Source organism: Solanum stenotomum, chromosome 7, assembly GCF_019186545.1.
Source record: "Solanum stenotomum isolate F172 chromosome 7, ASM1918654v1, whole genome shotgun sequence".
Lineage (NCBI taxonomy): Eukaryota > Viridiplantae > Streptophyta > Magnoliopsida > Solanales > Solanaceae > Solanum > Solanum stenotomum.
The window spans coordinates 35,229,656-35,244,063 of record NC_064288.1 but is presented as its reverse complement, the minus strand read 5'-3'; the positions used below and the strand labels follow the sequence as shown (position 1 = coordinate 35,244,063).

Sequence of the window (14,408 nt, the reverse complement as noted above, 5' to 3'; positions counted from 1 at the left end):
GATTAATTTGCTAAAAAGGGTGTCGGCCAAGAGTTCAAAAAAGTAGGCACTTATTTTCTATTCACATTTTTTTATCCATTTTATTATGATAAGGTCCTACGGAAGATGTGTGTGTTTGTGTTTTATCCATATAACTTCTTTAGTTTGAATTTGTATAATTTTTTACTATTGCAAGTCTCTATTTTTGTTCAGATGCAAATTAGTTATTATATCTTTGTGTGTAATAATACTTACTACTAACAAAGGTTCAACAATATTATTGTACATTTATTTAATAAAATTTAAAAGCCTATATATTTACTACTTTGACCTTTTATTTCACCATAAAGAAAAAAATATCTAAAAATAATTGGTAGTCATGATATTGTTTCGATATTCGTATTGTCATCCTACAAATAAAGACATTGTAAGACTTTGTAGAAATGATAACATTTGAGTTATTATTTTTTCTTACATACTTCTTATATTCATATTTAAATTTTATTTGAATAATAAAGTGAAGGATATTGAATGATGATCGGCTTGTGGGAATGAATTTAGACAAGAGTTTGCAAAATTGTGCATTAATTTCGTATTTTCTCTTCTATTGTTTTAATTATTAAGATAATAAGAATGATGTTGCATTATTTATTTATTTATTTTTATTTATATTCTCCACGTAATTTTCTTTGTTTTATATTTTATACTATTTTTTTTATTATCATAAGTTTATAGTTTTTTTGTCCAATATAACAAATTATGACTTTGTTGGGAGTCATATAACGACTAAAGAAACATTTTTCTTTATGAAATAACTTATACGTCTAGTCATATATAATATTTATGCGCATATTATAAATAATTCTTATATTTATATCATATTTTAATAAAATTATTGACATTTTATCATTCCTTTTTAACCGTGTGAAGCACGGATAAATTCACTAATTAAAATTAAAGTATTACCAAAAATAAAAAATATATTCATATTTTTTTTTTCAAAAAGTAAAAAGGAAAATAAGTCATTTCTTTTAAAACGTCGAGAGTAATTTGGATTTTGCATGGATGGAGGTTGAGTGAGGTATGGACGCGGGGTGTGGAGGGGAGTCTTAATAGGATACAAGTACAAATATATTATTGAATTGGGTACCACGATGGTACATATATTTATTTTGATCGGGTATCATAATGATACATATTGTTATTGTATCAAATATCACGTCAGTACACTAACAATGGAAATGGTTACCACATAGATACACTAGCAATTATATATTTGTGTGTGGGTTTCATGAGCGAACCTGGTTAATTATCGAGTTGCTGGAACAGTGTGGTGAAGTAGGTGTGACTGGTTGTGTGTGCTAAGTCAGTGAGGATTGGAAGTCCGGGCTTTTTTATAATTGTGTTTATAAATGTACATTTCTGTTTCTTCTAATTTGTGTTAACTGTTTATATCTCATATAACTAGGGTGTGGTTAAGGTAAGGTGTTGGCATGAGAGATCGAGGAGGTGGCGGGATTCTCTATGTGATAGATATGAGTAAGGCTATGATTTGATATGAGGATATGAAGACTTAGATGGTAGAGTCGGCAACATAAGAGGGTGGGTGACGTGAGGTGAAGTGTGTTTCACGCTCCGAGCCTACACCCTAGATGTGACCGACACTCGAGGACCAATGCTGGCCCCAAGAGAACCCTAGGCTTGACTGAACTCTCAGCGGAAGACTTACTAAACAATTAATGGGCTTCAAATGTAACCCAACTCAAAACAACATCATTACTAAAAATCAGTTTAACTAAATAACATCTGAAATGCTTAATAACATAGTTGTTCAACTCAAGTCTTTAAACATTACAAAGGAAATAAAAAACTCCTCAACTACTACTATCTATGTAGTCTATAATGACAATGAAGTAAGTCGGGACAAGACCCTCGACATCCTAACAAAACAGAAAAGTAAATGCGAATCCTCCGGAAGCAAGGAGGCTCACCAAAGCAACTCTGGAACTGCAAGTGGTATCAACAAAGTGCCTGTTGATGACCCTGAACTCTTGTATATGCATCATGAAAGATGCAGGCCAAATGATGTCAGTACATGGAATGTACAAGCATGTAATGGGAAACTCTAAATCACAGACATAAGCTTGAACTGATAAAAATAAAGAACATACTCACCTCATCTCAACTCAAGGATACTCAAAGATACACAAGGATACTCAAAGATAGTCAAACTAAGAAATACTCAACTCAGTTCAATATAAAAGCAACCATAAAGAGGTATTATAAAGATAGCTTTTAAAATAGTATATAATAACTCAATGTTTTTAAAAATACATTAATAAATCTTTTACTCTTATTTGGGATATTCTCTAACCAACAACCATCACTACAAGTTATGTGATGATACAACGTCTCGTCCAGGCTGCTAGAATTGTCATATACCTTGTTGGAGTATAAGACATCCCCAACTAGGTGGATCCACTATGATATGCTTTATAAGCAATAAGGAATCATCTAGAAAGTATGACCCAACTTTTTGCCCATGTTGGACTACATGGTTTATGAGAACTTTGAGATTTGTCCCCATATCGGTGCTCAATACTACTCCCATTAATATACCTCATGCTCATATATTTAAAAACATTTCCTCATCCTCAAATTTGAGATTATTACTTAAAAGAGATAGTGGTCAAAAACTCCTAATGAACTCATTTGGAAATCAAGTTTCCTCTCATATTAAATGTATAACATTTACTCTTGGGAATACTTAGTTCCCATGTATTCAGTTTGAAAAATGAACTCAACTCTCCTCGTCCTTATACTCAATTGCTCAAGTCTTGAATTTTTTTAAAAAGTTTGCAAAGGACTTCTCAAAATGACTCAAACGAACTCCCTCGAACCTTACTCTTAACTCTATCTTGAATTGGAAAATTTGAATTCAAGAATTTATGATTTTGACATATGGATTTATTAATGATTGGATGTAGTTTGAGAAGTTATAATAAGGAAGAGAGAAAGGATACGTTTTAAAAGAACTTAGACGAAACAAATGACGAAAAAAGAGAGGGGGTAGACTTCCCTAGCGCACTGAGTGGCACGGGCGCCAGCCCCTAAACCTCAGAATGCCATTTCTAGCGCACAGCAGGCACGGCGCGCCAGCCACTCCGGCATCAGTGGCACATCATGCCACATCTACCCAGATCATTCCGACGAATTTTTCTTCTCGATTGTTTGCCCTTATTCACCTAGAATTGATTGATTTTCCCTAAACTCTCTTCAATTCGAATACCCAACCTTAGTAAACAAAAATATACTAAAAAACAACCCTCAAACTCATAACTTCACCTCAAGAACTCATCAAATCCTATTATTAAATATTTAAGAACGAAACATCAAGGAACTAATCAAGAACCTAAATACATGGGTTGTCATGGATGAAATCAACTCACGAAACTTATGATTGGCGTGAGGGTGAACAAACCCATCACTATGAAAGCTTAAATACCTTGTTAGGATTTAATTCTTGGCAAAACCCCTCAACGATTGCCAAAATCTTAAACGAACACTTGAACTTCTCCTTTTTCTCCTCTTGAACTTCTCTCTAAGACCTTAAGTGTGTTTAGGAATTGTGAAAACTGATCTAAGTCAGTTTAGAACCCTAAAATATTACTAAAAATGAGTTAGGCTAGTGGGGGTAAGGAAAACACCAAAATACCCCTCCTAAATTCAGATGGATTTCCTTAACTGGACAGGGTGTACTCAAACGGTCATATCGTACTCATTCAAACTCAGATTTAAGCAAACTTGGCGGCGTTGGAAAGAGGAATCACAAATCTTTCATTTGATATCTCATGGGCCACCTAAATCATCCTGTGCAGAGAGTTATAGTCATTTGAAGTTGACCAAAAACTCACAATTGAAGTCTAACTTACCCAAATCTAAATTTAGCTCTTTCCAAGACAGAGGTGTTACATTATTTCCCCCTTGGGAACATTCGTCCTCGAATGAGATCACTCTAATTAGAACTAAGGGTGGCAACTTCTAACACCAGTTCAAACACCCAACATGCAATTTAACACAACATAGAATATCAATTAAAGAGTGTGTTACAAAAATCATTACCTTGGCCTGGAATTTTCCGAAAGTAAAGAGATGTAGGTATCTCTTTTTCATATCCTCCTCAGCTTCCCAAGTAGCTTCCTGAACAAACTAATTTTTCCATATCACCTTTACTGATGCCACCTCATTGGTTCTTAACATGCGAACCTGAATGATTGCTGCTAACTTTGGTGGTAGCTTCAACTCATAAAGTACATTGTCAATTTTCTTGGATATCCCGTAAGGAACAATATATCGGGGACTAAGCCTCCACTCTTGTGAAACCTCATAACACCCTTTATGTGTGAAACCTTCAAATAAACCCAGTCATCAACCCCAAATTCCCAGTCTCTTTTCTCGACGTTGCGCTGTTTTTAATCTTTCCTGAATGATCTTCACTTTCTCCATAGCTTGATGAACTAAGTCTGGCCCTATCAACCTAGCTTCACCAACTTCAAACCATCTAATAGGAGATCTACATCTTCTCTCATAAAGTTCCTCATAAGGAGCCATGTGGATGCTAGAGTGATAACTATTATTGTAACACAACTCAATGAGAGGTAAGTGATCATCCCAATTACCTTTGAACTCTATCACACAAACCCTCAACATATCCTCCAAAGTATGAATTATATGCTCTGCTTGACCATCAGTCTTAGGATGAAAACCAGTACTCAAATTTACCTTGGAACCTAAACGAAAGACTTCCAAAACTGCGCAGTGAATTGCGCCCCTCTATATGAAATGATTAACATAAGAACTTCATGAAGTCAGACTATCTCTTGAATATATAATCTTGAAAAAGACTTTGCTGTATAGATATTCTTTACGGGCAAGAAATAGGCTGACTTAGTCATCCGATCTACAATCACCCAAATCTAATCATGCTGCCTGCGAGACCGCGACAAACTAGTAATGAAATCCATATTGATCATCTCTCACTTCCATTCCAAAAAATCTATGTTGTGAGCCACACTAATGGGCCTTTGGTGCTCTACCTTGATTTGTTGGCAATTCGGGCACTTAGTAATGAGCTAAGCAATACAACTCTTCATGTTACTCCGCTAATGTACTTCTCTCAAGTAACGATCATCTTTGTGGAACCAGGATGGATAGAGTATCTGGAACTATGAGTTTTCTCCATGATCCTCTTTTGGAGTTCATTCACCTTTGGTAGACACAATCTACCTTGATACCTCAGTACATCATTTCCCCCTTGTTCAAAGCCCATCACTTTCTACTTATGAACATTTACCTTCAATTCAAGCAAAACATGGTCTTGGTCTTATTTCTCTTTCACTGCAGACACTAGTGATGATTCAGCCCCATTCATCACCACCAATCCACCTTCAATGGATTCAAACAACAGGACTCCCAATCATGCATGTTTGTGCACATCTTTGGCTAACTCTTTCTTGCCTTCCTCAACATGGGCAGTACTACCCATAGATAACCTACTAAAGGCATCAACAACAACTTAGCCTTACCTGAGTAATATACAATACTCATGTCATAATCACTTAGTAACATCAACCACATCCTCTGTCTGAGATTAAGCTCTTTGTGACTGAATACATATTGTAGACTTTTGTTATCGGTGAACACATCTACATGAACACCATAAAGATAGTGATGCCATATTTTCAAAGCGAACACTACAACATGCAACTCTAGATCATGGGTTGGGTAATTCTTCTCGTGAATCTTAAGCTGTCTTAGGCATAAGCTATAAATTTTCCATTCTGCATTAATACACAACCAAGTCCAACTCTAGATGCATCATAGTACACAACAAAGCCTTGTGTACCCTGTGGTAGGGTCAACACTGGGCTGTAATCAACCTAGTTTTAAATTCCTGAAAGCTCTCAGAAGCTTCAGACCATTGAAACTCCACTATCTTCTAAGTCAACTTAGTCAACGGGGAAGAAATAGATGAAAACCCCTCTATGAACCTTTTATAGTAACCAACCAATCCCAAGAAACTTCTTATATTAGTTGGAGATGTGGGCCTAGGCCAGTTCTACACTGCTTCAATCTTTTGAGTGTCAACTCGTATCCCTTCACCAATCACAATATGGCCAAAGAATGCCACAAACTCAAGCCAAAACTAACACTTCAAAAATTTAGCATACAACTCCTTATCCTTTATAGTTTGGAGAACTATTCTGAGATGACTACCATGATCCTCATTCGTCAAGTAAATCAGAATGTCTTCAATGAATACGATAACAAACATATCAAGATAAGGCTTAAACACTTTGTTCTTAAGGTCCATGAACGTTGCAGGAGCATTAGTCAAACCAAAGGACATAGCTAGAAACTCATAATGACCATAACGTGTCTCAATGCTGTCTTAGAGATATCACTTTCTCTTAATCTCAACTTATGATTGTCGGATCTGAGGTCTATCATAGAAAAACAAATGGCACCCTTAAGTTGTTCAAATAGATCATCAATTCTCGGAAAGGTATACTTATTCTTGATAGTGACCTTGTTCAATTGGCATTAATCAATACACATGCTAAGTGAACCATCTTTCTTCCTCACAAATAAGACCGGAGCGCCCTAAGGTGACACACATCGTAGAATGAAACCTTTAACAAGAAGGTCTTTCAACTTCTCTTTTAACTCTTTTAATTCAACTGGAGCCATTCTATATGGCGGAATAGAGATAGGACCAATATCAAGAAGAATATCTATACCAAAGTCAATTTCTCTCTTAGGAGGGACTCCGGGAAGATCATCTGGAAAGACCTCTGGAAACTCACTCACAACTAGAACTTACTGAATAGGTGGTGTCTCAACACTAGCATTATTAACTCGGACTATGTGATAGATTCACCCCTTGGAAACTAGCTTTTTGGCCTTAAGGTACGAAATAAAATTACCCTTAGGCACTACTAAAGTACTCCTCCACTCAATAACTGGCTCATTAGGAAACTGGAATTTAACTACTCTAGTTCTACAATAAACTTAAGCATCATAAGTGTGAAGTTAGTACATACCTAGAATAACATCAAAGTCCACCATGTCTAACTCGACTAAGTCAGCCATGGTTTCCTTGTGATTGACTGGAATGGTACAATCACGATAAACTCTCTTAGCTATAATAGATTCACCAATAGGTGTAGAAATACTGAAGGGCTCAAGAAGTCACTCATAAATGATATAAAAACTTATAGCAACGTATGGACTCAAAAAACATAGACTCGCACCTTGATAAAGCAATGCGAGTACATCAAAAGTAAAGATTCTGATCATACTAGTGACAACACTAGGTGAATTCTCTTTCCCTTGGCGACTGGTAATAGCATACAAATGGTTTGCTCCTCCGCCTGTCTTTGAAGTAGCTCTTCTAGGTGCAACTCAGTCTGGCGGAGCCACTGAAGAAGATTTGGCTCTATTGCCCCCATTACCCTTATCTTTTCTGTTCTTAGGGCACTGTCTCATGAAGTGACCTACTTGACCACACTTGAAGAAACCATCACGACACTCTCTTGGGTGGTTCCTACCACACTTAGCACATACATGAGTCCAGTTACCTCCTTGTGCCACACTACCTTGAGATTGTGTAGGTCTAGCTCTAAGTTCTTAGAATTTTAATTCTTAAACTCACCTTTGTTTCTTGGTGCAGCTGCACTAGCTGATGATGGAGAAGTTCCAGTTGGCATTTTTTGAAAAGATGACAGGTTCACATTACCCTTCTGCTGCCCGAACTTATTACATGTTGTCTTGTCCTTCTTGTTCTATAACTCTTCTCTATCTCTCATCCTATCCTTCTCAACCTGTTGCACATGGATCATAAGCCTTGCTATGTCCATATTTCTTATCAACATATCTTTCTTGCCCTCCGTACTTTACAAGCGAGACAACCCAGATGCAAATAGACTCATCCTACTCCTCTTGTTAGCAACAATCTCCAGAGCATAGCAAAAAAGTTGAGTGAACTTGAGGCTATACTCATGGATTCCTGCTTCAAGTTAAATAATTATCTTACCTTCTCCTCCCTCAGCTCACGGTGAAAGAAATGCCCCAAGAAGGCCTCTTCGAACACAACCCAACTCACAATTGGTGTACCCTCAACTCTACTATTCTTCCATTGGTCGTACCAAAATCTAGCCACACCCTTCAGTTGGTATGCATCTAGTTCCACATGCATCTGCAAAATATATCACATAAAATACTTTCTCCAACTCTTCAAGAAAGTTCTCCGGATCCTCAGTGATACTTGAACCGGTGAAGTCTGGAGGATTCATCCTTAAGAACTCATGGATCCTGGATGTGTCAGCCACATCCTATCAAATTCCCCTTTGTTGACCAGCTTGGTTGGTCACAACTTGACTCAACATCTGGATAGCATCCCAAAATTCAACATAAGTAACCTCTATTCAGGGTTCCACATCTGGTGCATTGGGTACCCCTTGATCTCGAGGATCAACATTCCTCCTAGCAGGATGACCTCGAAAAGCTCTTTGTGGAGGCATGATCTGAAAGATACGCGAAAGCATGAATTAGAACGAAACTTTTATAGAATTTAACTGTAACATCTGCATTTTGAAATAACTATGAAGAGGCTTAGAATTGGATTTTTTTTTTGAAAGAATTAAAGATCTGGAAAATTGGCTAAGTATGGGAAAAAATGAGTTTTTGGCCAACTTTGAGTAATCATAACTCCTAGCTCAGGATGAGTTAAGTGTAGTTCCAGTTATTTTGAATGATCTTACCAACGCCACCGAGTTTGCTCGATTCCGAGTTCGTATGAGTGAGTTATGCCCTTTGGAAGTTGGGTAGTTGGCAGGGAAGTCCGTCCGGAAATTTGTAAGGGTATTTTGGTCTTTTCCCTAACCAATTCTTTTGGTTATTTAAAGGGTCCAAGCTAATTTTTAGATCAGTTTTTCCCTTTTTATAAGAGTGAGAGTGAGAGATTAGGGTTCTTGAGAGAAAAGGAGAAGAAGAGGAGAAAAGAGAAGAAGAAGAAAAGATTTCTCAAGATCGTCGTGGATTTCGTCGTGGTGATCCCTATTAAGGTATGTGAGTTCATAGTGTTGGGGTTGGTCCTTTCCCCCACACTCCAAACTCGTTTTATTTTCAAGAAAAGATTCATTGTGTTGTTGAAGTTCTTGTTGATTTGGGACATGATTTGGTTGTGTTTTTGAGTTGAATCTCTTGTATGTTGAGGGATTTCATGATCCTTAGTGTTTGGGGCTGAAACCTTTGAGGTTAGGGTGGTTTAGAGTTGGGAAAAAGAGGAAAAAAGATGAGTTTTCAGGGGAAAGGGGTGGCGCGTCGCGCCTGCCAGCGCGCCCCAAAGGAGCTTCTGAGCTTTCCCCCTTGGGGCGCTGCACCTAGCAGTGTGCCCCAGCAGTCCTTCTGAACTTCGAGGGCTGGCGCTCCGCGCATTGCAGAGTGCCAAGGATTCCAAGTTTCCCCATTCATTCCCCACTTTTTCATACATGTTCCTTAGTAATGTACCTATGTTTTATAGTTGTTGTTTCAACACTCTGAGGTACATCTAGACATCCCGAACTTATCCATAAACATGTGATCATATACCTTGAATCCATAATCCAATTCAAAGCGAGTTAGGATCAAAGTCAAGTAAAGTTAGAGCCAAGCTTAGAAGTTAAGAAGTAAGTCAAAGTAAGTCTTCCAAATTTTCAAGAGTCTTCATTGAACGTTTTAACTTCATTTTAAGGCTCAAGTTTCAAGTTGAGTAAAGAGCATAGAGTTTCAAGTTAAGTAAAGAGTATAGAGTTTCAAGTTATGCCAAGAGTAAGAGTCAAGTACATTTTTCAAAAGTTATTACGGAACTAAGTATTCCCAAAGAAGTTAATAAATGTTTTTACATTTAGGATGAGAGGAAACTGAGATTTCCAAAAGAGTTTTGAGCAGTTTGAGCACTGTCTCTTCTAAAGAAAAGATGAATTTTGCAAAAAAATTTCTAAAACCTGATTAGTAATACAAATTGAGTATGTCATCAATGTTTAAACAGTATGGTTTTTAGATATACCATTAATGTTTAAGCAGTATGAATATCCCGAGTCATCAAAGATCATATTAAATTATGGTTTTGAGATGTCCTTTTTAGAAAGAGTTTAACAAAAAGCCTTTGGGCAAAGTTTTGAGTAATTATCTCAACTAAAGCAAGATGTGTTTAAAACACTAATGAGCTAAAGTATTTTGAGGAGTAGTCATGAGCACCCAATTGGGGACACGAGTTCATTAACTCAACTCTCCAAAAGAACCATGTAGCCAAACATGGGATTTTTCAGGTCATACTTTTCAGATGATCACGAAAGTTAAACTAGTAGATCCACTAAGTTAAAGTTAAAGTAAGGTTATATATCACGGAAACGTATAGGATAGTCCTCGGGCAACGTGAGGTAAAACGTTGTATCACTACTTAAGCATGTTGTGGTGGCTATCAGTTAGAGAAACTCCCATAGTAGAAATTGCATGGTTCCTCGAGGGGTTCTGCTTAGTATGGATGGGGCTATGGGACTTCATTCATGCATTGCACAAGTAGACTTTGAGAGGAAGCATGGTATTTTAATGATATTATAAATATGAATTTGGCGTCATGTTTTAAAAAGTTTTGCAAGCTTTATATATATTGCATGTGTCTCATTGCTTTATATTGAGTTCAGTTATTCATGAGTTGAACAGAGCCGAGGTAAGTTCTCTTTTGTATCCCTTTCAAGCGTAAGTTGTTGTTTAGCTATCCAGCTCGCATGCTCGTACATTCCATGTACTGATTCCAGTTGGCCTGCATCTTATTATGATGCAGACGCAGGTACCCATGATCAGCATTCAGCATGCTGCTGATATAGTTGAGCATTCCAGAGTCAGTGGTGAGCCTCCTTGCATTCCGGAGGAGTCGATTATTTTGTTTTCTTAGTTTTGTTTGTTTAGGATGTTGCGGGATCTGTCCCAATATCCATCTCAGTATTTTAGAGGCTTCATAGATAGTTAGTCAGTTAGTATTGAGTTTGTCATCTATGTATATATGTAAATATTCTATTTTGAGACTCGAGTTGCCTTTTGGTCAGATTTCTATCAGTTGGGTTGTTTTATGACCTTTCATTGCATGAAGTTATTCTGTTGAGTTAGGTTTCCGCTGAGTTAAGAAAGCCAGGCCAATGGTCTTCGTGTGCCGGCCACGTCCGGGGTGTAGGCTTAGGGCATGACAAACTTGGTATCAGAGCAAGTTCCAGAGTCCTAAGGAGTCTATGAGGCAATGTCTGTAGAGTCTGAGTTATCGATGTGAAGCGCGCCGCATCTATAATTAGGAGGCTACAACATTTAGGAACTATCTCACTTCTTTCACATTCATCTCATGCGTTAGAGTATATCTCTAAAACGTTTCTTTCTAATTCTTGCTTGCGCGTGTTTCAAAGAATTAATCTTCCATGAAGAGCAGTCAGAGTTCGTCCAGCTATGAAGAGTGTTCAGGAACAAGAGTTACCGAATGCCCTAGCAGTGCAAACCTAAAAAGAGATCAAATATGCTGATTTTCGTGAAGCTATCAGGATGTTAAGTCAAGTTGCGACCTATCATGTTGGACAGGGAGATAATCGACATGAAGTGGTTGATACTTCAAGGATCCGTGAACTCTTAAGGATGAACCCACCAAGCTTCACAGGTTCAAGTGTCAGTGAGAATCTGGAGAACTTCATTGAGGAACTTAAAAGGGTATTTGATGTAATGCAGGTTGCTGAGTCATAGAGGTTGGAACTAGCTGCATAACGATTGAAGGGTGTCGCTAGAATCTGGTTTGACCAATGGAAAAAAAATAGGGCTGAGGATGCGCCAGTAGTGAGTTGGGTTGTGTTTGAGAGTGCTCTCATGGGGTGTTTCTTTCCTCATGAGTTGCGAGAGGCAAAGATCAAAAAGTTTCTCACCCTTAATCCGGAGTCTATGAGTGTTCATGAGTACAGTCTGAAGTTCACTCAACTTTCCCGCTATGTTCCGGAGATGGTTGTAGACATGAGGAGCAGGATGAGTTTATATGTTGTTGGGTTGTCTCGTCAGTCAAGCAAGGAAGGCAAGGCAACTATGCTGATAGGCGTTATTGACCTAGCAAGATTTATCATCTATTTACAACAAGTTGAAGAGGATAAGTTGAAGGATAAAGAAGAGTTTAAAGATAAGAGGGCCAAGGTAGTAGGGGACGAGTTCAGGCAGCAAAAGAATGATGCTAATCAGTCATCTCTCCCACAGAAATAGAAGGGACCTGCTCCACCATTTGCTAGTGCACCTGCTCTTGAGAACAAAGATGGGTACATTAGAAATTCCTATAGTTTCAGGGCTAGACTTGCCTATCCTCAAGGCAGTATGGTACCAAGGGGTAGTAAGGCTCCTGCATGTGCTAGATGTGGTAGGGTTCGTCCAGGGAAGTGTAGTCAAGGCCAGACAGGTTTCTTTAAGTGTGGACAAGAGGGTTACTTCATGAAGGAGTGCCCAAAGAATAAGCAAAGTAGTGGAAATTTGGGCAGTAGGGCCCAATCTTCTTCAGTTGTCCTACCAGACTAGATGGCACTTAGAGGAGCTACTTATAGTACCGGTGGAGGAGCAAACCGCCTCTATGCAATCACCAGTCGCCATGAGCAAGAGATTTCTCCAAATGTTGTCACTAATATGATCAAAGTCTTTGCTTTTGAAGTGTATGCTTTGCTAAACCCAGGAGAAATTTTTATCTTATATAACTCCTTATGTTGCAAATAAGTTTGATGTTCTTCTTGAAAGACTTTGTGAACCCTTTTGTGTTTCTACACCTGTTGGGGAGTCTATTCTAGCAGAAAGAGTCTATCGTGATTGTCCCATTTCCATTAATAACAAGAGCACCATGGCTGATTTGGTTGAGTTAGACATGGTAGATTTCGATGTCATTCTAGGTATAGATTGGCTTTATGCCTGCTATGCATCGATAGATTGTAGAACTCGATTGGTCAAGTTTTAGTTTTCGAGTGAGCCAGTCATAGAGTGGAGTAGCAGTTCAGCAGTGCCTAAGAGTCAGTTTATTTCGTACCTTAAGGAGAGAAAGTTACTTTCAAAGGGTTATATCTATCACTTAGTCTGAATTATTCACTCTAGTGTTGAGATACCTCATTTTCAGTCAGTTCCTATTGTAAAAGAGTTTCCAGAAGTGTTTCCTGATGATCTACTCGGAATTCCTCCTAAGAGAGATGTAGAGTTCGACATAGATCTCATTCCAGATATTTGTCCTATCTCTTTTTCACCTTATAGAATGGCACTAGCAGAGTTGAAAGAGTTGAAAGAGCAGTTAAAGGGATCTGTTAGATAAGGGTTTTATTTGACCAGTTCACTTGGAAGAACAACAAATTTTCAACAGTCTGAAGCTTGTGAGGAAGACTTTCAGGAATGGAAAGAGGAATTGACTACTGTCCAGTTATGCTATTTGGTTCTTGAGTACATATTGAGTATCTTAATCTAAAATGGATTTGAGAATAATAGTCGAGTTTAGGCGAATCGGGGTGTAATGTGATGAGCTAAAGTTGGTTGTTGTAGTTTTTGCTTCGAAGATATGGCGTCATTGTTGTATGATGTTCATGTGGGTGTGTTCACTTAGAATGAGCTTGATCTCAGACAGAGAGAGAGTGGTTAAGGTACTCAAGGATGATGACATGAGTTTTATTTATCACCCGGGTAAGGTTAATGTTGCTACTGTTCTTTAAGCAAAGTTGTCTATGGGTAGCACCGCCCATATTAGAGAAGGAAAGAGAGAGTTAGCAAAAGATGTGCACATACTTGCACGCCTGGGAATCAGACTTATAGATTCCGCATAAGGAGGAATAAAAGTGACGAGCAGGGCCGAGTTATCATTAGTATCAGAAGTAGAAGGTGAGAAAGACTCAGACCCTATCTTGCTGGAATTACAGGAAAAAATGTTCATAAGCAGTGATGGCTTTTGAACAAGAGGGAGATGGTGTTTTGAGGTATCAAGGTGGATTGTGGAATTGATTTCAGTGATAATTGAGATGATGACCTATCTTGCAGGGAGTTTCTTTCAAAGATAGTTTCCATTCTAGCATCCATATGGCTCGTTATTAGGCTCTTTATGGGAGGGGATGTAGATCTCTTGTTGGATGGTTTGATGTTAGTGAAGCAGGTTTGATAGGACCAGAGTTAGTTCATCAAGCTATGGAGAAGGTGAAAGTGATTCAAGAGAGATTAAAATAATGGCGCAGAGTCATCAAAAAATCCTACACTGATGTTAGGAGAAGGGCGTTAGAGTTTGAAGTAGAGGATTGGGTATCTTTGAAAGTTTCAACCATAAAAGGAGTCATGAAGAGATTTCTGTATAGATTTTA

At 38.0% G+C, this 14,408-nt stretch overlaps 1 protein-coding gene across 1 annotated transcript; it reads left to right on the top strand.

The window, feature by feature from the left end:
• The first annotated feature begins 12,051 nt into the window (after nt 1-12,051).
• On the top strand, nt 12,052-12,609 carry LOC125869851 (uncharacterized). Its single transcript, XM_049550270.1, has 2 exons — nt 12,052-12,237; nt 12,304-12,609. The coding sequence occupies exons 1-2, from the start codon at nt 12,052-12,054 to the stop codon at nt 12,607-12,609; spliced, it is 492 nt and encodes a 163-aa protein (XP_049406227.1).
• Nucleotides 12,610-14,408: the final 1,799 nt, after the last annotated feature.

What these genes read in the sequence shown, in the direction of transcription:
- LOC125869851 (XM_049550270.1), top strand. Translation starts at nt 12,052, where the DNA reads ATGGTTGTAGACATGAGGAGCAGGATGAGTTTATATGTTGTTGGGTTG. An exon ending in TTAAAGATAAGAGGGCCAAG is followed by an intron (nt 12,238 to 12,303) that starts GTAGTAGGGGAC and finishes CCACAGAAATAG; the next exon opens with AAGGGACCTGCTCCACCATT.